This window comes from Callorhinus ursinus, unplaced genomic scaffold (assembly GCF_003265705.2).
Source record: "Callorhinus ursinus isolate GAN/ISIS: 27379988/994484 unplaced genomic scaffold, GSC_fseal_2.0 scaffold41, whole genome shotgun sequence".
Classification (NCBI taxonomy): domain Eukaryota; kingdom Metazoa; phylum Chordata; class Mammalia; order Carnivora; family Otariidae; genus Callorhinus; species Callorhinus ursinus.
The window spans coordinates 11,856,960-11,878,234 of record NW_027397103.1 but is presented as its reverse complement, the minus strand read 5'-3'; the positions used below and the strand labels follow the sequence as shown (position 1 = coordinate 11,878,234).

The 21,275-nt window shown below is 48.1% G+C and overlaps 1 protein-coding gene and 1 long non-coding RNA gene across 7 annotated transcripts in view; one reads left to right on the top strand and one right to left on the bottom strand.

The window, feature by feature from the left end:
- VPS37B (VPS37B subunit of ESCRT-I) overlaps positions 1-21,275 on the top strand; it is a 44,561-nt gene that overhangs the window by 18,427 nt on the left and 4,859 nt on the right. For 2 of the 6 annotated variants that reach the window (XR_012374893.1, XM_025889602.2), the window contains exon 1: positions 89-260. The exons of 1 other annotated variant lie outside the window; for it this stretch is intronic. Coding sequence is in view for 3 of the 5 variants with exons in the window: in XM_025889602.2 (XP_025745387.1) it covers positions 150-260 (111 nt within the window). In the remaining 2 variants the exon portion in view is untranslated. Of the gene's footprint in view, positions 1-88; positions 261-6,034; positions 6,215-6,627; positions 6,701-20,061; positions 20,207-21,275 lie in introns of those variants that run through there. 3 more of the 6 variants (XM_073881248.1, XM_025889603.2, XM_025889605.2) reach the window with 3 other exon arrangements.
- Positions 18,083-19,712, bottom strand: LOC141370646 (uncharacterized). Its single transcript, XR_012374894.1, has 3 exons — positions 19,520-19,712; positions 18,931-19,107; positions 18,083-18,225 (listed from the first exon to the last, which is right to left on the bottom strand). It is a non-coding gene; the product is annotated as an uncharacterized lncRNA (long non-coding RNA).

The window sequence follows — 21,275 nt, the reverse complement described above, 5'->3', positions numbered from 1 at the left end:
CGTCCGCCCGCCCGCGCGGTGATGACGTCATGCTCCAGGGTTGGCGTCACGTGCGGCCCCCCCCCCCCACCGGGGACGGGCCTTGAGGGCGGCGCTTCCGGTCGGCGGAGCCTGGCGGCCGGAGCGGCGGTGGCGGTTGAGACGCGGGGATGGCGGGCGCCGGGAGCGAAGCCCGGTTCGCTGGGCTGTCGCTGGTGCAGCTCAACGAGCTGCTGGAGGACGAGGGGCAGCTGACGGAGATGGTGCAGAAGATGGAGGAGGTGAGCCGGGCGGGGGCGCGCGGCGGCTGCGGGGCCTCGAGGAGGGGCGTGCGGGCTCGGGGGCCCGCGGCGGGCTGGAGGTGGCCGGAGGCGGGGGCGATCTCGGTGCCTCAGGTTGGGTTGAGGACTGCGTCGAGGAATGGGAGGGCTGGGGGGGGGGTGGGGGGGGGGGGTGGAGGTGGGGGGGGGGGGGGAAGCACCCTGAGACGGGGCTCGAGGGATGATCGGGCTCGAGGCGAGGCTTTGAGGCACGGAGGCTGGGAATGAAGCCGGGATTAGAGAGCCTGGAACGGGCATTTGGGGGCTCGGGGGGCTGGGGCTGAGTCTGGTGGGTCGAGGAGGGAATTGGGATGGACTGGGTTGGAGAAGGTAGAGGGGGCTGCAGCGGAGGACTGGGGGTGACTGAGACCGGACGGAGGGGGCCGAGGGCTAGGTCTGGGCAGGGGTTGAGGGGCTTGAGGAGAGGGTTGAGAGGTCCAGGCGGACTGAGGCAGTAATCGGGCTCTGCGAATAGGTTTTCAGGGGCTGAGTGGACTAGCTGGTTAGGAGTCTTAGGATTGCCATTTTCCGGGGGGGGTTTTGGGGGGGGGGGCGCTGAGGCTCTGTAGCTGAGCCTCAGCCTGAGAGGACTTTAGGATTGGGCAGCGTCTGTGAAGTTGTGGGAGGCAGGAGGCCACGGATTTAGCCAGATTAAGATTTGAGGGGTCCGTGTATCTAAGAGTTCCCAGGAGCGTTGGAGGGGCCCTGTGGGGTCTGCCTTTCATTTGGAAGGGGCCCTAGCGAAGCCATCCCAGGTGGTTCTCCTTGGTCTGGTGGGTGGGAGCAGGAACCCCTTTCTCCACAAAGTTGCCCCCTTCTGTGAAAGCAGGGAATATGGGAATCTAGTATGGTGGCTTTGCCCCGGTGTCCTACCCTGCTGGGGCCAGTGAGAGTTCCTGGAGCTATTTTTTTTGGGAGAAGATAAACCGGGGGTTGGGGGCCTGACAGCCAATCCCCACCTCTTTGATAGTTGAGGTCCTGCCCAGCCTCTGGAAGGATATGGCCACCCTGTTTCTGGTTATGTCCCTGGGTTTTTTGTGGCATGGTTTGCTCTCTGGGGTAACTGGCTTCACGCTTGGATTTGCACTGTGTTGGTCTCTCCTTTTCCCAGCCTTTTTGGACTCTTTCTCTGAATGTCCCATCCTCCGGGTCTGGGTCTCCTCCAGGCAGGTGCACCCAGGCTGATCCCAGCTCTCCCCAGCCCATGTACCACTCCTACCTCTTTGTCTCCCAAGTCTGAGCCTTCCCACGCCTACAGGGCTGAGCCTCTCACCCAGAAGCCTGAGTGGGGGCTTTTGGCTTTCTTTCCCAAGAGGGATTGTTCAGCCCTGAGCCAGCTTCCTTGAAAGGGGGCTTGTATGGAGGTGGCACATTCAAAATGACTGGAAAACCCTCAACAGATTATTGTCCTGAGCTACAGAGAGGCCACTGTAGTAAGATGGTATCAGTCTCTCCATTAATACACCCCTTGTGTTCACGGGCTTTGTAACTTGGCACATAGAACATTGCTCCGAGATGCAGTTTCCCTCATTTATGGTCTCCATGTGGCACTTTCCATTTTAGAGAATAGTAAGTGACAAGATCCATCTTTCTTGACTGAAAGAGTTTCACGTTTCTAAAGAAAGAAAATCTTTGCTTAGTTTTTCTGCTTTTCAGTTGCTGGGAGACCTTTTGTTATATGTCAGCAGGCATCCTTCTAGTTTAATAATAAAATGACAGGTATAGTTTTCTAATGTGTAATACCACCTACAAATTATTTTGCTGTGTGACCATTCTGTTTCAGTAAGAACGGAATACCGTATTTATATTGGTGTAGTTAGATTGTTTATATTCTGCCTTAATAGAAATAAACTGCCTTTTAGTGGAGGGAAGATTGTAGAAAGAGTCAAGTAATTTTCCTGACTCCGAGGCTGTTAGGGACAGCATGACTTGTTTCCTCTACCCAAGAAACTGGAGATTAGTACATAAAGGGAAAGGCAAATTAATCTAGCAGAACTTTGTTGGTTGCTTTTTTTTGTAAAGGTGACTGTCTTACCAGAGTACCCTGTACAATACTGAGGACTCACTGACTGCCCTTGATTAGACCACATAATTCAAATTAACTTACTCAGCAATAGTTTGTTCTTCAGGGTGTAGTGCTTTTAAAACAAGGAAACTGATCTAGAAGACCAGAATACTTTAGCCAAGCAGCTCACCTAGCTACAGTCACACTTAGCAAATCCTGTTCCTCTGGTCACATGTGGCATGTTTCTGTGGGAACGGGTATAACATGAATAACTAAAATTTTGGCCGTGTTACTTTGACTCAGCTGTTAATGTTATGCATTGGTTTATTGGCTTATTTCGGAGTGGTTGTGAGACACAGAAGAAAATACTCTGTAAACTGTCATCTCTTGACCAAAAGGGAACTTAGAGACTTTGGAATCAAATACTGCAGGCTGGACTTGGCCACTTGCCAGCTGTGTGATTTCAGGCAAGTTAATCCACCTCTCTGAGCATCTGTTGAAGGCTGATATAATAGAGTTGATGTGGGGATTATGTGAGATAGTGCATGTTAACACAGCACATGGTTAGTGCTCAATCAAGACTAATTGCAGTTACTAATAACCAGCTAATTCATTGTTTTTTAGAAAGGTACTGACAGCCATTAATAGCAGGTCATCCTGACAAGTTAATAGGGTCTTATTTCAAGAATATTAAGTAAGTTTTTATTTGCCATTAACTTAAGAATTCATATCTTACCTTTTTATGGTCAAAACAATTATGTAGATATCTCAGTGGGTTTAGGATGAGACTGTAAATGCAACAGGCCTTTTCCAGCATAGAATCTCTTAATCTGAACCAAAGGCTTTTTTTTTTTTTTTTTTAATTGGCAGAAGGAAGTGTTTTAAATTGTAGAGTAAGACTTCTTCAAGCCTTGAGGGGATGTTTTGTGGCAGAAAGCGTGGCTAGGTTTTGAAGGCATTCGCTGTTAGGTTTGAATACAGCTGTGCATTCTTCACTTACATTGTTTTAATTGTGGTGTGTGAGTTTTAGCGCAGCTCAAGACATTAAAATCATGTTGAAGCTATAGACGGTCTCATTTTCAGTGCCTGTGTGTTTATCTTTTCGTGTTCCTCCTGTTCCTTATGCAGTTCCCTAAATGTAGTACTATCCCCAGTGATCTTTGCTCTTTCCTTTCCTGTGGGCTGATGTTTCATATGCACACATTTTATTTTTATTTAAAGTTATTTTTACATGGCAATGGAATGTGCCTTTCTCTCTCCATCCACATTAACCCCACTGGACTTACAGGGCACTCCCTTAAAAGGAACTGTCGCTTAGGGGATTAGGCAGCTAAACCACACCTCTTGGGTCATGTCTCCCGGTGAGCTTTCTGAGGAAATGTTGATTGGTTGGTGTTAATAATTTCACCTCACTAAGGTTCAAATTCAGGATCTGTGTTCCTTTGGCAAGTGAAAATGCCCACATGCAAAAACGCTGAGGGTCTGAAAAACATTGTTTTGTGGGAAGAGTCTGGTCTGGGAGAAGCTGTTTCCCTAAGGCGTGTTCTGGTGTGATTTGTGTGGGGCTGCAGAGCTACTGCATGAATCATAATGGCTCATTGAAATGGACTGACCTTGCTTTAAACCCAGGGACTGTTTCCTCAACATGGCACTGAGCGCTGGTGGGACTGGTTTTTGGAAGTTAGGATTTAAACTCTTGGAGTGCCTGCTACTGAGTTTGTTTCTGGTCTCGTTGTTATATACAAAGGCTTCAACTTTTATGTTTGAGTCTTCTCTTCCATGGACTTATTATTTTAACTCTTGAGTAAAAAATTACTGTGCCTGAGAATATTTTCTGAAATTCGATTTTTTTTTTAAGGAGGCATTAAGATTTTGAGGAGGGGCGCCTGGGTGGCTCAGTCGATTAAGTGTCTGCCTTTGGCTCAGGTCATGGTCCCAGGGCCCTGAGGTCGAGCCCCCCCCCCAGCCAGGTCTCCCTGTTCAGCGGAGAGCCGCCTTCTCCCTCTCCCTCTGCCCCTCCCCTCCACTTGTGCGCACTCTCTTTCTGAAATAAATAAAATCTTAAAAATTTTGTGGAAAGGGGCGCCTGGCTGGTTCAGTCGGTGGAGCATATGACTTTTGATCTCGGGTCATGAGTTCAAGCCCCACGTTGGGGGTAGAGCTTACCAAAAAAGATTTCATGGAGAGCGCATAGCTGAGAGTGGTGTGTCTTCATTTCAGTTACTTAGCTCTCTGTGCTGCGGTTCCTGCACTAGAAAGTGAGAGTAGTAACCATGCAGGTTTTGTGAGGCTGAATGGAATAGCAGGTGAAGGCGGTACTTGGCACAGAGGGGGCTTCTGTAGAGGCTAGCCCCCTTTCTTTCTTAGGAGATTTTCAGAATTGTTAGACTGGCTGGCTTAGGTGAAACTTGACCGCTTATGTAATTGCTCTCTACTTCTTTTGCATAGATTAAAAGTGCAGTGGGGGTGGTACAGTGCAGAACCGACTTTGATACCAGCTGTGTGACCTTTGGCAAGTGTTGTCTTCCCGAGTGGAGTTTCCTTATTGCAAATAAAGGGGATGACAACAGTAACCTACTTCATCGGGTTGGTTGGGTGGATTAAGTGAGTGTATAAGATGCTTAGTATGGCACCTAGCACAGGGAGCACTCAGGAAATTGTTATCAGCTGTTATTGCTAAAACAAAAAGGCTGCATATCCTTGCTGCCATTTCAAGAAGATTCCACTTCAGTTCCACAGCTGTGGGGCACTAACTGCATGCGAGGCATTTTAAGGATGGAAACATGAATAGGGTATAATCCCCGTATTATAATTTGGGGAAGAAACCAAGTATGCAGACGTTTACAGTGCAAGAGAGAATAATAGGGAGCTTCGGTTTGGAAAGATGAACATGATGAGGTGGTGGTGGTGGTGGCTGTCCAACAGTGTGAGTGTACTTAAAACTGGCACTTGAAAATGGCTAAGATGGTATAGTTTATATTTTATCACAATTTTTTAAAAAGAGAGACTAAGAAGAAGGGCCACATGTGAATTGTAAATGATATTGAAGTTCCGATGAAGAGGCTGTCTGGCTAGAGTCGTTAGATTCCTAGTGCAAGAGATAGACTTAGGTAGGTGGGTAAGATTTAAGAAAATAAATGATCGAATACAATAATACCTCTGAGAGGGTCTGGAATAATGTGAGGAGTATCTGTGCACCTGCCACCCGGCTTGGGAAGTAAACACTGCCTACCCAGTGAAAAGCCCTCTTTGTGCTCCATCCTGAGCATGACACCCCTCTCCACCCCCAGCCACGGTCTTGAATTAGATATTTATTTCTCTAGGGTTTTGAGTGAGAAACATGGGGAATCAGGAGGAAGTGACAGCAAGAGCACAGGCCCAGAGCAGGAAAGCACAGGGCAGGCTTTATGAGTGGTGAGTTGCCATCTCCTTTGCCAGATCAGATCTGCCCGTGAGTAGGGAAATGACCAAGGACCAGAGGGGGCAGAGTGCCAGTGAGTGAGTGGAAGGCGGGTAATTTGTTAGCAGTGAGTTTCCATGACTTTTTGGAGCAGAAGAGCACTATGATCAGAAGTACGCTTTAGGAGGTTGACTTGGCAGCAGAGTATGGGCTGGGTGAGTGCAGGAAGGTTCGGGAAAGGCCAGGGTGGAAGTGCAGTGGTGAGAAGAAACCAGGGTTTGAGCTGGGGTTCTGGGAGAGGGGACGCCAACCTCACCAGCTTTGCCTTCCATGTGCCCCCCCCACCTCCTCAGTCACAGACACATGGTCTCTTCACTCCTTTGTATACCTCTTCCGTGGCACTTGTCACATGTTTTGTAAGTCACATTTACTTCCTTGTGTCCCTGGCTAGTCTGGGGGCTCCATTTTGTCCTGTGTGTCTTTGTGACCTTGGCGTGTAGGTGCTGCTGGGTGAGTGGTGCTAACTGGCTGCAGGTGGGAATGAGTAAGGGGGGCGTGGGGGGAGGGCTCCCTGAGACTCTGCAGCCCGAGAGTGCGGGGCAGGGAGGACCGTTGTGTGGCATTTCCGGCAGCAGTTGGAAATATGGCTCTAGAGCTTGGGAACAGTCAGCTGAGACACAGATTTTGGGGCCCACTTCCTTCAGGAAGAATCTAAAAGTTTGGAAGGCCAGCAGGAGTAACTAGCGGGCTGGGAGAAGCACAGGGAGAAATAAGTCTGGTGTTTTATAGACAAGCCGACATCCTCTTGTAGTGTTTGTACTGACCGTATCAGACTAGTCAAAAGAGGAACCTGAACTGTTTGAACCTCATCTGTCATGCAGAACTGATGTGCTCTTGAGCTAAGCCAGCTTTGTTGTTTGTAGACGACCCTGACCTACGCTGGTTCAACCTAACGACTGTTGGACTTGACGAGGGTGTGAAAGCGGTATGCATTCAGTAGGTAGCATACTTGGAATTTTGAATTTGTCTTGTCGCAGGCTCACAATCTGCAGTCCCATTCTCTCCCAAGAGGCTGAGCAGTGGCCGCAGCTCCCCGTCAGCCACATGATCATGAGGTTCAACAACCAGTATGCTGACCACCACCTGCACCCCCACGGCTGTTCTGTTTGTCACTCTCAGTGCGGTAGGCAGGAGATTACATGGGATAGTCAACACTCCATTATAAAATAGGCTTTGGGTTAGGGCGCCTGTTTGGCTCAGTCGGTAGAGCACGCGATGCTTGGTCTCAGGGTTGTGAATTCAAGCCCCATGTTGGGCATGGAGCCTACTTACCATTTAAGAAAATAATAAAATCTTAAAAGAGATAGGCTTTGTGGTAGATGATTTTGCCCAACTGGAGGCTCACATCAGTGTTCTGAGCACAATTAAGGTGGACTAGGGTAAGCTATGGTGTTCACTAGGTTAGGGTATATTAAATACATTTTTGACTTAATGATATTTTTTATGATGGTTTTATCGGGATGTAACCCCATTGTAAATTAAGGAAGATCTGTATTTGGCTTTTATCATGGTATTTGTAGTAGAATGTTGCTGTGGGGATTATGCCAAATGTGCAGTGCAGGGTTTTATCTAACGACCTGTGTGTCAGCCACTGTTCACATATATAATCACTGACTCTCTGAACGTGCTGAGACAAGAGTTGGTTTATTTCCTCCCTCTGCTATGTGGGTTTTTCAGATTCCATCATTATCAGGGAAAACTGTCTTACCTAGTGGTAAAAAGGCGGAGGAAAGTAGTTTGTGGAATTGGTTCCTAGGGAAGAGTGAAAGCAGAGCAGTAGATGCAGCTTTGTTGTCCTAGGTTACGTTGCAGTATGTCAAGAGAAAGCTTTTGAAAGCTTTTCTCATGGAATTATGAGGAATATTGTTCATGACTCTGCCGAAGAGTTGATGTGAAAAGCGTGTATTTGAATAGCTTATTACGTTACAAGCAGTGTCATAGTTAATGTTTCCTTCAAGTCAGATCTTTCATTATCACCAAAGGTGGTGCCACCAGGAGTGGCCTCGAGGTTCTGTTCCTGTCCGGTGCCTGGTGCCTGGGTCGGCAGAGGGACAGAGTAAGCGCTAATTAATGCTTGCCATCAGACAGCAGCTTTCGTCAGTGTGAACACAGCTGGGGCTGAGCCAGTTTATTCATTACTCAGCCTTTATGGAGCACCTTGGGGATGGGAAGCCACGAAGTCACTTCGCTTCCCTCTTTTAGGATTTCGCAGGTGTACAAAAGTCAGTCTTCACAAATATTGGATGTGTGAAACAGTAGTGATGGGGACACTAGTGGGAGGGGACCCAACAGGCCTTTGTGGGGCTGGGGGAGATCCACAGAGAATGTTTCCCGGAGGAGAGATGACTCATGAGCTGTGATTCAAAGGAAGAGTTAACCAGGTAATGAGGGAGAAGGCCTTCCAGGCACGGGGGTGGACAGCCGGCACAGACACAGAGGAAAAACCTAGAGAGGGGTGCACAGCAGGAATATTCAGCCTTGCTGGAGGGACCGAGAGAGGCCAGACGGCTTGATCCTCTTGGCAGAGGGAGCCACGGGAGTGCTGTGGTCACAGTTGTGGCTTAAATGGACAATTCGGGCAGCCCTGTTGGTGGGGGTGGATTTGAGGGGGTAAGACCAGAAAGCAGGGAGATCAGCTGGAAGGCCGAAAGGTGGTTGGTAACAAAGACCTTCGGGGCAGCCCCAAATCACTGACTCGAGGGCTCACGCCAGGCTCCTCGCAGGCCTGGGAGTCTTGTTTTGTACCCGATTCAAATAGGAACACAGTCATATGGTTTGTCTGTCAGAGGCAGACTTTTGAAGAGTATAGGGAGAAACTAACAGAGCCACTAACACCATCTGGAAAGAAATGATAAAGAGGAGGCAAAGGTTATAAAAAGCCTCACAAAAAACGTAAGGTCGGTTCCTAAGCATAGCGGTTAAAGATGGGGTTTGGGTTGCTAGGAAACGCTGGGCACCGTTAACCTCCCCGAATGTCCGTTCCCTCATCTTTAAAACGGGCACATTAGAACAGTGGGCTTACGAGGCGTCAGGAGGGTCAACCACGAAGATGTTTGTGAGCTGCTGAGCTCGGGCTGTGGCAGGACTACGTGCCCGGTAGATGGAGGCCGTGGCCGTCTTAATAAGGTGCTGGGGCCGTTTGCTTCAGGGTCGCATTTCCCTTGGCCGTCCTTGGGGCGCTCATGCTGTGCATGTCAGTGGCAGTCACATGAAAAGGAGTTCCATGGTAAATAAATTTGGGAAACCAGTGTTTTAAAAGGTTTTGGTTTCGCTTTGCTTTGTTTGGTACTTACTACCAGGGTGTGCGGTGAAGCTCCGGAGGGGCAGACGTTGCTGCATTTCCCAGACTTGATCATGGAACTCTTGGGACTGCTTCCCTGGGGCATGCTTTGGCAAGTGCTTATTTAGGGGATAATGTGCCATCTGCTTCCAACGCCCATGGGTACTGCTGTTTCACACACGGTCCCGTAGTTACTTGATATTCATGGCGCCCCTCTGTGTCCTCAGTGGCTGGTCTCCTTTCACATACTCTGTTGAAGAACACAGGCCGTGTATGGTATTTTATTTTATTTGTTTTGAGTATATAGTATTTCAAATTTCTGATTCCAATTGATCGAATCTTTAAAAATATTTTTTGTGTTTATTACAGAAAATTATAAAGAAGAAAAACATAATCACATGTAATACCACCACCCAGAGAGAAGAGGAATACTGTTAACATTTTATATTGCTTTTTTTTTTTTTCTTGTTTTCCCCCCACTGGGATCATTCTGTATAGAGAGTTTTTTGTTTGCTGTGTGTGTGTGTACCTGTGTGTGTGTGTGTGTGTGTGTGTTTTAACCTAAAGTTATACTCTGGTCATTTTATTTTTTTATTTTTTTAAGATTTTATTTATTCATGAGAGACAGAGAGAGAGGCAGAGGGAGAAGCAGGCTCCCAAGGAGCAGGGAGCCCGATGTGGGACTCGATCCCAGGACTCTGGGATCACGACCTGAGCCAAAGGCAGACGCCTAACCATCTGAGCCACCCAGGCGCCCCATTTTCTTATTTTTTTTTAATCAGAATATTATTATAGGACAATTTGGGTTTTTGTATTTTTTTTTTTAGATTTTATTTGAGAGAGAGCGAGAGTGAGAGAGCTCGAGAGCGTGTGCATGCATGCAATCCCAGGACCCTGAGATCATGGCCAGAGCCAAAGTTAGATGCTCAACTGACTGAGCCACTCAGGTGCCCCATGCAGTTTAATGGCTGCATGATACTTGATCATGTGGATATGTCCTAATTTATGTAATCATTCCCTTATTGGATATTTAGGTGCTTTTTTTTGCTACCATATTACGTTGTGATTAACATCTTTGAACATAAATCTGTTAATCATTTTTTTTTTAAGATTTTATTTATTTATTTGACAGAGAGAGACACAGCAAGAAGGGGAACACAAGCAGGGGGAGTGGGAGAGGGAGAAGCAGGCTCTCTGCCGAGCAGGGAGCCCGATGCGGGACTCGATCCCAGGACCCTGGAATCATGACCTGAGCTGAAGGCAGACTCTTAACGACTGAGCCACCCAGGCGCCCTGTTAATCATTTTTTTAAAAATTGATATTTTAAGTCTTAGGCAGTTTTTTAGTTAGAACATCAAATTCCCTACATCAAATAAAATTGTAGGTATTTTTTGTTATGAAATTTAAGTAGAGGGGTGCCTGGGTGGCTCAGTCGTTAAGCGTCTGCTTTTGGCTCAGGTAATGGGCTCCCCGCTCAGCGGGAAGCCTGCTTCTCCCTCTCCCACTCCCCTGCTTGTGTTCCCTCTTCACTGTGTCTCTCTCTGTCAAATAAATTAAAAAAAAAAATTTTTTTTAAAGATGTCATTTTTTTTTAAGATTTTTATTTATTTATTTGACAGAGACAGAGGCACAGCGAGAGAGGGAACACAAGCAGGGGGAGTGGGAGAAGGAGAAGCAGGCTTCCCACTGAGCAGGGAGCCCGATGCGGGGCTCGATCCTAGGACCCTGGGATTATGACCTGAGCCGAAGGCAGACGCTTAACGACTGAGCCACCCAGGCGCCCCCCCCAAAAGAAATTTAAGTAGAATAGTTTCGGGGTAACTGATTCTTCTTTGACTAATCCTTCTCTACCCCTGGACTAAAGAAATCCCACAATTAGAATAGCATTTTCTCATACTGAATAGAAGATGAATAATTTCAGTCATGTGAGAGTAAATTTTATCCACTAAACTGAACTCTTGACTCAGGTGTTGGAAAATTTATATCATGATGTATTTTAAGTGTAAAAGCAAAATTGTCAAAAGATTGTAGTCTTAATATACGTAAGCCAGGATCCACCTGGTTAGGCATTTTTGTATTTGCACCTGTGTAAAGACTGTCCCAGAAAATTTATACATTCAATTCTTGTAAATTGTGGTTAAAAGGAAATAGAGAAAAGGCAAAAAACCCTTCAGCTCTTACTAAACAAATGATTGCTTTGGTGGTTTGTCCTGGCCAGAAACTGCTAATAAGAAAAGCAGGACTTATAGGGCGCCTGGGTGGCTCAGTCGGTTAAGCATCTGCCTTTGGCTCTACCCTGGTCATGATCCCAGGGTCCTGGGTCCACACATTGGGCTCCCTGCTCAGCGGGGAGCCTGCTTCTCCCTCTCCCTCTGCGTGTCACCCTCCCTGCTTGTGCTCTCTCTCTGTCTCTCTTTGTCAAATAAATAAAATCTTTAAAAAAAAAAAGGCAGAATTTAGAAGTTCTATCTTCCATAGGCTTTCCTTTGGGGAAGGGAGAAGTAATCTGGATTTAAAATTACAGTAGGAGCTATTAATTGACAGACCTCCACTTAACCAGAATGTTTCAGTAATTGACATTTCCCACCATCAGATATAGTGATTAATGCCCCCCTCCCCATGATCATGATCAGGTATCTGGACATTTCTGCTCCCACACTGCAGTTGTATACTTAGAGTTGAGAACCTGTCCATTCTGGTTTTTTTTTTTTTTTTTTTGAAGATTTTATTTGACAGCTCAAGTAGGCAGAGAGGCAGGCAGAGGGAGAAGCAGGCTCCCCACTGAGCAGGGAGCCCGATGCGGGACTCGATCCCAGGACCCTGGGATCATGACCTGAGCTGAAGGCAGACGCTTAACGACTGAGTCCCCCAGGCGCCCCCATTCTGGTTTTCTTACAGTAATTATTTCGCTAAGTACTGTGGCAGCTGATGAGCCATGAGTGAAAAGACGAGAGAAATTGGAGCTGAGTGCTTTGAAGAGTTAATAGAAGGTGGTGCCCTAGAAACAAACTTGCTAGTGAATTAAGTATGGACCAGGCTTCGGGAGAACGGAATTCCAGGATTCTGCACTCACCTCGCACATCTAGTCTTAAACCCTCCACATCAAAGGATGTGGTCTGGATGAAAAAGAACTTCTGGAACTCAAGCTAGTGGAACCTTTCTCTTGGAAAAGACCTTTGCCTTGAATGAAGATATGGACAGATGTATATCTTTAAAATTTTGTGTGTTTAGCGATTTACAGCTTTAACGAAACTGCCCAGCTGACCAGCAGCTAATTGGTTCTGATAATATGGACTGAGGGCTTCTTGATGGCTTCCCTGGCTCACCTGCCAACGTTGATTTGGTAGGACCGAGTGTGACAAGCCCCTTGTCTTTAGGAGACAGGGACAAAGGCAGTTAACGTTGTGATCAGGTTGGTGTTCCTGTCCTGCCTTTTGTTCCTCCCTCCTCCCAGAGTACTCAGAAATTATAAGGTCACTGATACTAGGAAAGTAACATTTTCTAGCATGTGACAAGTTATCAGAACTGGTCACACCTATTATTATATTTCTTATTGACATCATTAACCACATAAGTCCAGGAAGTAGGGAGATCACCCACCCCTGTGAATGTTAGGAAGTAAGTCTTCTAGGAAAACAAAAGCACCCTGGTGTGTTGAACCTGCCAGAACTAGAAAGCTAATTCTTCTCTGGGACTAGTCCATTTATTTTCAGACCTAGCTTTTTGGCATTTCTACGGTTAGTTGCACGTAAAGTGAATAACATACTAATTTTTAAGATGTGAGCCAGCTCCATATGGAAGGGATCATTCCAGTCTCTGTCCTGTTGCCTGCTACTTTGAGGGCAGCTAGTTTCACCTCAAAGATTTTGACATCCCCAATCAAAAATAGCAATCTTTATTAATCTAATATGTTCGCTCTGTTGAGTGGGTTGTTTTGGTGGAACATTAGCTAAGCAGCCGGTAAATTTTCTCTCCCGAGTAGGCTGTAGCCTTGGAGATGGTTTCACACAACCCACCAGGTGGTTGTATTTTAGGACAGTTTCATAATGTTCTACAGTTCTTTCACTGTATTTTTGAGTTTTCAGATCTTTAGTTTTTTTTTTGTTTGTTTTTTTTTTATAAAGTAGCCTTTAAAGACTTTATTTTTTTTTTTAAAGAGTTTATTTATTTATTCATGAGAGACAGAGGGAGAGAGAGAGAGAGAAGCAGAGGGAGAAGCAGGCTCCCAAGGAGCAGGGAGCCTGATGGCGGGACTCGATCCCAGGACTCTGGGATCATGACCTGAGCCGAAGGCAGACGCTTAACCATCTGAGCCACCCAGGCGCCCCAGATCTTTAGTTTTTGTTAACATGTTAAACAATCCAACTCTGTAACTCTTAAGTTTTTTCACTTGTGGATTTGTAGCACACCTCCGGGATATTGTGGGCTTGGATTACAGGCTCCACTGAAAGCCTGAATTTGGTTGGAAGACTGGAGAGGGGGAGTTTGTCACTGGCAAGGTCTTCACTGAATGGAAGATGAGTTTGGGCTTGCTTTTTTTTTTAAGATTTTATTTATTTATTTGACAGAAAGCACAAGTAGACAGTGGCAGGCAGAGGGAGAGGAAGAAGCAGGCTCCCCGCTGTGCAGGGAGCCGGATGTAGGGCTCGATCCCAGGGACCTGGGATCATGACCTGAGCTGAAGGCAGCCGCTTAACCGACTGAGCCACCCAGGCGCCCCGAATTTGGGCTTTCTAATAACCTAAGCTTTAACAGGAAAGCCCACACTCAAATTGCATGTGATCTTGGTGATATTTACCCTAAGATTAATTGGTGAGTTAGATCATGTGTAGTACAATAAAAGGAGAGATTAACCTGGCTGAGCGCATGCCAGCCTTTTGGTCACCTGATCCATAAGCTTGCTGTATTTAGAGTCTCAATGCAACCTAACATTTTCTACTGGTAGGGAAGTACAAAAGCTAAGCTTTAATTTATGCCTCATCTTTATATTATGGATAGCTTTCAATTTAATTTTATCTGGAGAGGAAAATAGAAAAATAAAAATGAATTTCCCACCAAAAGGAGCCAGTATTTCTTGGAGAAGGACTAGTCCAGATCCGGGGCAGCAAATGTACACATGGGTCTGGGACAGCTTGTTCTACTAGAGAGCGGGAAAGCTCTCCATCCCCTGGGGACCCACCTTGAAGTGTCTCCCACTGGCTGTGGGCAATTTGAGCCTCAGGAAGATTACTAACTGCAGTTAATTGAAACCTATACAAAATACATATCCGTTACTTAATAATGCCCCCCCCAAAAAGCTTATTAGTCTTTATCAGGGGTTGCTTGGTCATTAACTCAGTCTTCTAAAAGTTGGTTTAAGACTGGGGAGAGGTTGCGGTGGGAATAAACAGTCATCCTGCTTTTCCTGTGTAAACGATTTCAGATGGTCAACCAGAGGAGGCAGAAGCTCATTACAAGAGGAATTGAAGCCAACACAGGCAGAAGTTGAAGTTAGAGAGTTACTGTTAATTTTAATGTGATTACGGCATTATAGTTGTAAAGTTCTTGCCTATTAAAGATACATACTAAAGTTTTTTAAGGGTGAAATGATAAGATGCCTGAAATCTGCTTTAAAATACTTGAGGAAAAAAAAGTAGGGGGGGGCGCCTGGGTGGCTCAGTTGGTTAAGCGTCTGCCTTTGGCCCAGGTCGTGATCCCAGGGTCCTGGGATCGAGTCCCACATCAGACTCTCTGCTTGGCAGGAAGTCTGCTTCTCTCTCTGCTGCTCCCCCTGCTTGTGTTCCCTCTCTCGCTGTGTCTCTCTGTCAAATAAATTTTAAAAATCCTTAAAAAAAAAATGGGACGTATCTCAATGAAGCAGGATGGGTGAATATCACTAATTGTCAAACCCTGGACAAGGTACACAGATTCGTTATACTCCTCTCTCTACTTTCCCTTCGTGTTTGAAAATATCCTCAGTAAAAAGGTAAATGAAAGATATAAACAGAAATTGAGATGAGTGAATCCTGGAACTTGGAAAGAGAAGTGAGAGTCGATCAGTTCTGCGCAGTGGATGGTAGATGCTACGGCGTCATGCAGGGCACAGTCCTGTAGAAAACGCACTTGGGGGACAATATCCTGACCCTTTAGCTCAGGACTCTAGTCACTCACGGGCACTCCAGACTCTGCTGGTCTCTTAAACCTCCCTGAGACTGTATTTCTTTCCTGGGTAAAATGGGGGCAAATCTGTCTCCCCTTTGCTGAGAGGATTGAATACATAAAGAGAAGGTGGCACAATGCCAGGCATGCAGTAAGTGCTCAGTAAATGTTAGCAGATACTGTTGAAACATGTAGGGTGCTGACGGGAGTGAAGTTTTCACACCAGTAACTTAAGTGTTTAAGTTCATACTATATGGGTTTTTGTTGTTCTTTTTCTCTTTTGAGCCATTTCATTTTTTTTTTTTTTAAGGATTTTATTCATTTGAGACACAGAGATAGAAGAGAAAGCGTGAGCAGGGAGAGAGGCAGAGAGAGAGGGAGAAGCAGGCTCCTTGCTGAGCCAGGAGCCCGATATGGGGCTCGATCCCAAGACCCTGGGATGACCTGAGCCGAAGGCGGACGCTTAACCATCTGAGCCACCCAGGCGCTCCCGTTTCATTTATTTGGAGAGCAAATGCAGTCTGTGTTGAGAGCTGCAGTGAGAAGGGTCTGGCGCCCCCTGAAGTTGGGCAGCGGGATGCTCACAGGGCCTGCCTACACTTGGGGTTGTGAGGACAGACTGTTCTGGTTATTGGCTCCCCAGAACCTGGTGACAGGTGCTATTTTAGTATTTCTTGAATGAATGAACGAACGAACCAGCCCACCATGGTGTTGGAGCATCTTGTTGTGGCTGCTCCGAGCTCTACGTGAGGTCCTGAAGTCTGTGCGTCTTTGGGAATACAGCCCTGGGGCGCCCTTGCTCGTCCTTCCGGCCCCACTTTCCCGGCGGGAGGGGGCGGGCTCCGCCGCGGGGATGGGGCAGGGGTTGTGCGCACTGGCTGCCGGCTGAGGTGTGTGTGTGTGTCCCACGTCGCCGGTTTCTCTGCCGTGATGGGGAGTCCTGCTTCAGAGCCGTCGCGGTCATCACCCTGAGAGTCTCCTCTTGCACCTCCCTTCCAAACCACTGTATGCTCTGGAAGTGTCTGGTTTGGAAAACCCGCACCGCGAGCTCAAGCCTCTGAACCCCCGCAGCCAGCAGGGCGCAGGCCGCTGCCGTCCCTCTGCTTCTCGGCGACCATTGCACGTGTCACCCATAGGGCATTTATATCTGGCTTCTTCCACACCAACTTTATTGTCGACTGCACTTCCCTAGCCCAAATTCAGCTCGAATGGCATGCATGTGAGGTAGCATGTAGCATGTGCATGCTGTGAGACCTTCAGTGTTAACGTGAGCGTCGTGAGAGCGAGAGGGGGTCTTCACGTTTCTGCCTGGACAAGCGTGTCCAAAAATACCTCGTTTTCTTTTTCTTTTTCATGTGTGTGGGTGTGTGTATGTGGTTGATGGTCCTTTATTTTTATTTATTTTTTAATTTTTTTTTACTATTTGAGAGAGAATGAGAGACAGAGAGCATGAGAGGCAGGAGGGTCCGAGGGAGAAGCGGACTCCCTGCTGAGCAGCGAGCCCGATGCGGGGCCCGATCCCGGGACTCCAGGATCATGATCGGAGCCGAAGGCAGTCGCTTAACCAACTGAGCCACCCAGGCGCCCTATTTTTATTTATTGAAGCGTAGTTGACCTGTAACTTCCTGTGTAGATGATTCAGTGGCCGCCACGATAAGTGTGGTCCCCATCTGTCATCCTCCCACGTTGTGACAATATTACTATGTTCCCTATGCTGGGCTTTCCATCTCCATAACTGGAAGTTTGTACCTCCTAATCCCCTTCACCTATGTCACCCTTTTTTGAAATAGCTTATTTTGCTAGAGCCTCTGCTCTTCTGGTTCTAATACTAACAGGTTGTATTAAAAAATAATACTCTTGGGGCGCCTGGGTGGCTCAGTCGTTAAGCATCTGCCTTCGGCTCAGGTCCTGATCCCAGGGTCCTGGGATCGAGCCCCGCATCGGGCTCCCTGCCCCGCGGGAAGCCTGCTTCTCCCTCTCCCACTCCCCCTGCTTGTGTTCCCTCTCTTGCTGTGTCTCTCTCTGTCAAATAAATAAAATCTTAAAAAAAAAAAAATACTTGAAGCACCATGTACAAGGAGAAAGAGAAAAGTTAAAAAAAAAAAAAAAGGATCATTCAGAGGTTGCTGTTGTTAACTTCGAGTGAACATTGTTACCGCTCATGGAGGGAAGGGGCAGAAAGAGAGAAATTGGGTGCTGTTCCACATGCTACAATCCTGCATCTCGTTTTTCTCTGATTATGAACAGAAAAGGAAACTGAAGTGGAGTATGTGTTTAAAAAATGTTTCCTTGTTACCACAGTGAGGCTATTTCCTGAAAGGATTTCTCTACGGTTAAGAAAAAGGCTCACGAGAACCATCCAGAGGCCGGCAGCACGGTTTTCAGTGTCAGGGGTCCGTTGGCCCCGTGACGGGGCTCCTAAACCGCGGTGACCCCTGCAAGCATTCTCAGGGCCACGGCACGGGTCCAGTCACAGACGCCGAGCCTGGGGTCGGTCTCACGGGCGGTGGAGAGCTGGGCCGTGTGTCACCCCGTGAGACCGACCCCTGTCAGGGAGAGGGCCCCGGGCCCATTCCAGCCAGCTCGCCTTTGCTTTGCAAGTGATAGAACAGACTGGCTGTTTCCTCCCCATTTCTAACTGGAGCAAGGGAAAGGAATATTACGGAGGAAGGAGTTTTTCTGCATCTAGTGCAGCATCCCAGGTGTGTTCTGAGGTGCATCCGAGTGTTGGAATGGCTTTATCAGATGCTTAAGAAGCTGCTCCCCCCTCAGCACACTGTCCTGGCCTTGTCCCCTGGAGAGTGCTGTGGGTGGTCACTTAGAACTTACCAATATTTACTAACAAAAACATCTGAATACCCAAAGGATATAAAAAAAAATTACAGCTTTTAATGCCTGTCCGTTGTAGTTTTATTTGGCCCTTGCTGGCTGGCATATTAAACCAGCCTTTATGCATCCTGTGCAAAGAGCCTGTGCTGCTTTGTGCTGCTGTCTTCTAGGACTTTCTGACATGCAGGAGACATGATTTTGACCGATTTAGACCCTGCGGGAATAAAATTTCTTTGTAGATGTGTTTTATGCGGAGACCAGAGCAGTGGTGCTTAGCTGGACCCATGCCTGGGCCTCGTGGAGGATTTAGCTGACGCAGGGTGGGTTTGAGCAAACCAGCACCCCTTCCCCTCAGGTGACTCTAAGATCCGGCCACCGTGGGCAAGCACTGCTGAAGAGCAGTCCTTTAACGGCATGCTAGAATTAGACACCTCGGGATGCCAATACCTTTCCATTGTCCCTACGGAGATCTTTGCTCACAGCTGTGCCTCCACTGAAGATGGAAATCCTGCTTCCAGAATTAGCCTTAGCCCCAGTGTGAGACCCCCCACCGCCCCCAACTTGGTCTCAAAAGACTTTATCAAGGGAGCCTGTCTGCTCTGCGTAAAGGATTTGGGGCATTTGTTGCTTGACCTACACAGCTTTTCCCCCCTTCTACATTATGTGATCCATCTTATTTGCTGGACCTGGCCTCAAATGACTGGCTTTTGGGGGGTGGGGAAGGATCTCTGCTTCAGTCAGCAGATCCTTCCTGAGTGATCCCCGTTAGGTGCTTGGGACACCAAGATCCTGCCGATGTTAGTATTCCGGTGGGGAAGACTGAGCAGGGAGACTTCCTACTCGCAGATTGCAGCCAGTGGCTGCGAAGACATGGGTGCTGGGGCCCCACCCTGAGCAGGAGCCCGTGGGAAGAGCAGACCTGAGCTCCAGAGGCCGTGCAGGAAAAGACTGGGGGTGCTCTCGGAAGTTCCCGTGGCGGGCAGCTGGGGACCCAGCGATGAGGGCATGTTAAGGTCCGTTCCATTTATGATGACTGAGTTTATGTGACCATAGGAGTGCTCCTCTTCCTCCCAGTGCTCTGGGCCTAACTCAGGGCCTGGCAGAGAAGAGTTGCCCAATAAATGTTTATTGAACAAAGACTTAAGATTGAGTCAGAATGCTGGAGTGCAGGGAGCCGGGGGGCGGGGCGGCCCGGGCTGTGGCCTTGAACACCTGCCCCTTCTCAGCCGTCAGAGGAGATCAGCGTGCGGGGGAGGGGGGTTGTAGAGAAACTCCTCAGCAGTTTCTTGATTTATAATTAAACTTTAAATTTTGAGGTAGTTGTAGATTCACAAGTGGTTGTAAGAAACAAGAGATCCTGTGTGTCACTCCCTCCCCCACCGTGGGAACCCCTTGTGGAATTCTGCCCCACCCTCACAGCCCTGTTGTTGACCCTGATCGGGATAGGGGCGAGCAGAGCATCCCCTCCCCATGAGCTTCCTTCCCGAGGCCCTTCCCCAACCACTCACCTGTCTCCATTTCTGTGATTGTCATTTCAAAAGTGTTGTATACACTGGATCCTCGAGTGTGTGACCCTTGGGCTGGCTTTTTTCACTCAGCATAATTCCCTGGAGTCTCGTCCAAGTTGCCACGTGTGTCAGACTTTGTTCTTTTTTAGACTGCGCGGTGTTCCGTGGTGTGGATGCGGCGCACTTGGTTCAGCCGTCCACGGACAAGGACGGCTGTGTGGCTTCGGGGTTTTGGCCGTTGCAAATAAAGCCGTGTCGAACGTTCCCGTACGGGGTTTGGTGGGAACAGAAGTTTTCATTTCCCCTGAGGTGAATGCCCAGGAGTACAATTTCTGGGTCGCATGGTAGTTGCATGTTTCGTCTTAAAAGAAATTGCTGAGCTGTGCTCCCGAGTGGACTATACAAAGGTTTATGTTTGTTTGTTTGTTCTTTCAAATGGCTTAACAATAGAAGGAAAGCCTCCTGTGCAGGGGCTCGGGATGCGGCGCACGGGCGCGGCGGAGGGGGGGCCCTTCCGGAACTCTGCGCTGCCAGGAACCCTGTTTACACGAGGGCCCCAGATTCTCCCTGCCGGCTAAAAGCAGCAAGAGAGGAGAGAGTATTTCTGCTGCTCTGATTTCGTAGTGTTGAGCTAGAGGCTCAATTTTCTATCTTAATTTAAATCCTTAATTTAAATTCCGTTTTAAGGTGAGCCTAATCTTTAGGGCCCTGGGCCCAGCTCCTGGGTATGGAAGGTCCAGACCACGTGCCTGCTGCAGGGAGCCCTCCCGCCCCGGGGCCGGAGCTGCTGCCGTGTTCTCTCCCATCACTAGGGCACGCGTGTGAGTGGGTGCCTGGGTGCCGGCTGCGCTGGGGACTGGGCTGGCACCCTGGGTGGGCTTGGCCAGAAGCAGAGGCAGCACAGTGGGAAATCTGCACCCAGACTCTCAAGAGGAAGGAAGTCATGGCGAAAATAGCCTGGGTGGGGGGCGCCTGGGGGACTCAGTCGTTAAGCGTCTGCCTTCGGCTCAGGTCATGATCCCGGGGTCCTGGGATCGAGCCCCGCATCGGGCTCCCTGCTCCGCGGGAAGCCTGCTTCTCCCTCTCCCACTCGCCCGCTTGTGTTCCCTCTCTCGCTGTGTCGCTCTCTGTCAAATAAATCTTTTTAAAAAAAGAAAATAGTCTGGGTGGGGTGGCAGCAAATATCAAGGGGAAAATGAGGTAACTGGCGTTGGGTTGCAGGAAAGCTACGAGAAAACAGCAGAACGGGGCAGGACCGTGCACTATGGAAACTTCAGGTCCACACAGCGAGGTTGCTGCGGGCAGGCCATGGTGGTGGAGTCCTGTCACTAGCCAGTACCAATGGTGTCCTATGTGTTTGGGGTTTTCTTTAAACATAGTTTTGCTAAGTTTTATTAGGGAATTCTTTGCCTTGTCTTCAGACCCTAACATTTCCCCCTCACCCTTGTGGTCCCGGGCGCCGGGGCTTCTCCCTCCCAAATAATGCCTGGCGGGCAGATCAGCCCCTTGGCCCCAGCTTTGGGTCTGGAGGTGGGCGTGGGAGAGCGAGCAAGGTCACTGTAAACAGAATGCGTTCCCAGGGGGTGTCAGGCTTTTGTGTTTGATCTCTAAGCCTGATGATTGAGCCTGAATTGACACCATGCCAACTGGTTCTCTGCTGTTAAAAGTGATTCTTTAACTTCCTGTGGAGCAGCAGAAACTGGTTTTGAACAAATCTAGCCCTAAATCTTTACAGCTGTTGATCCCTGCAAGCACA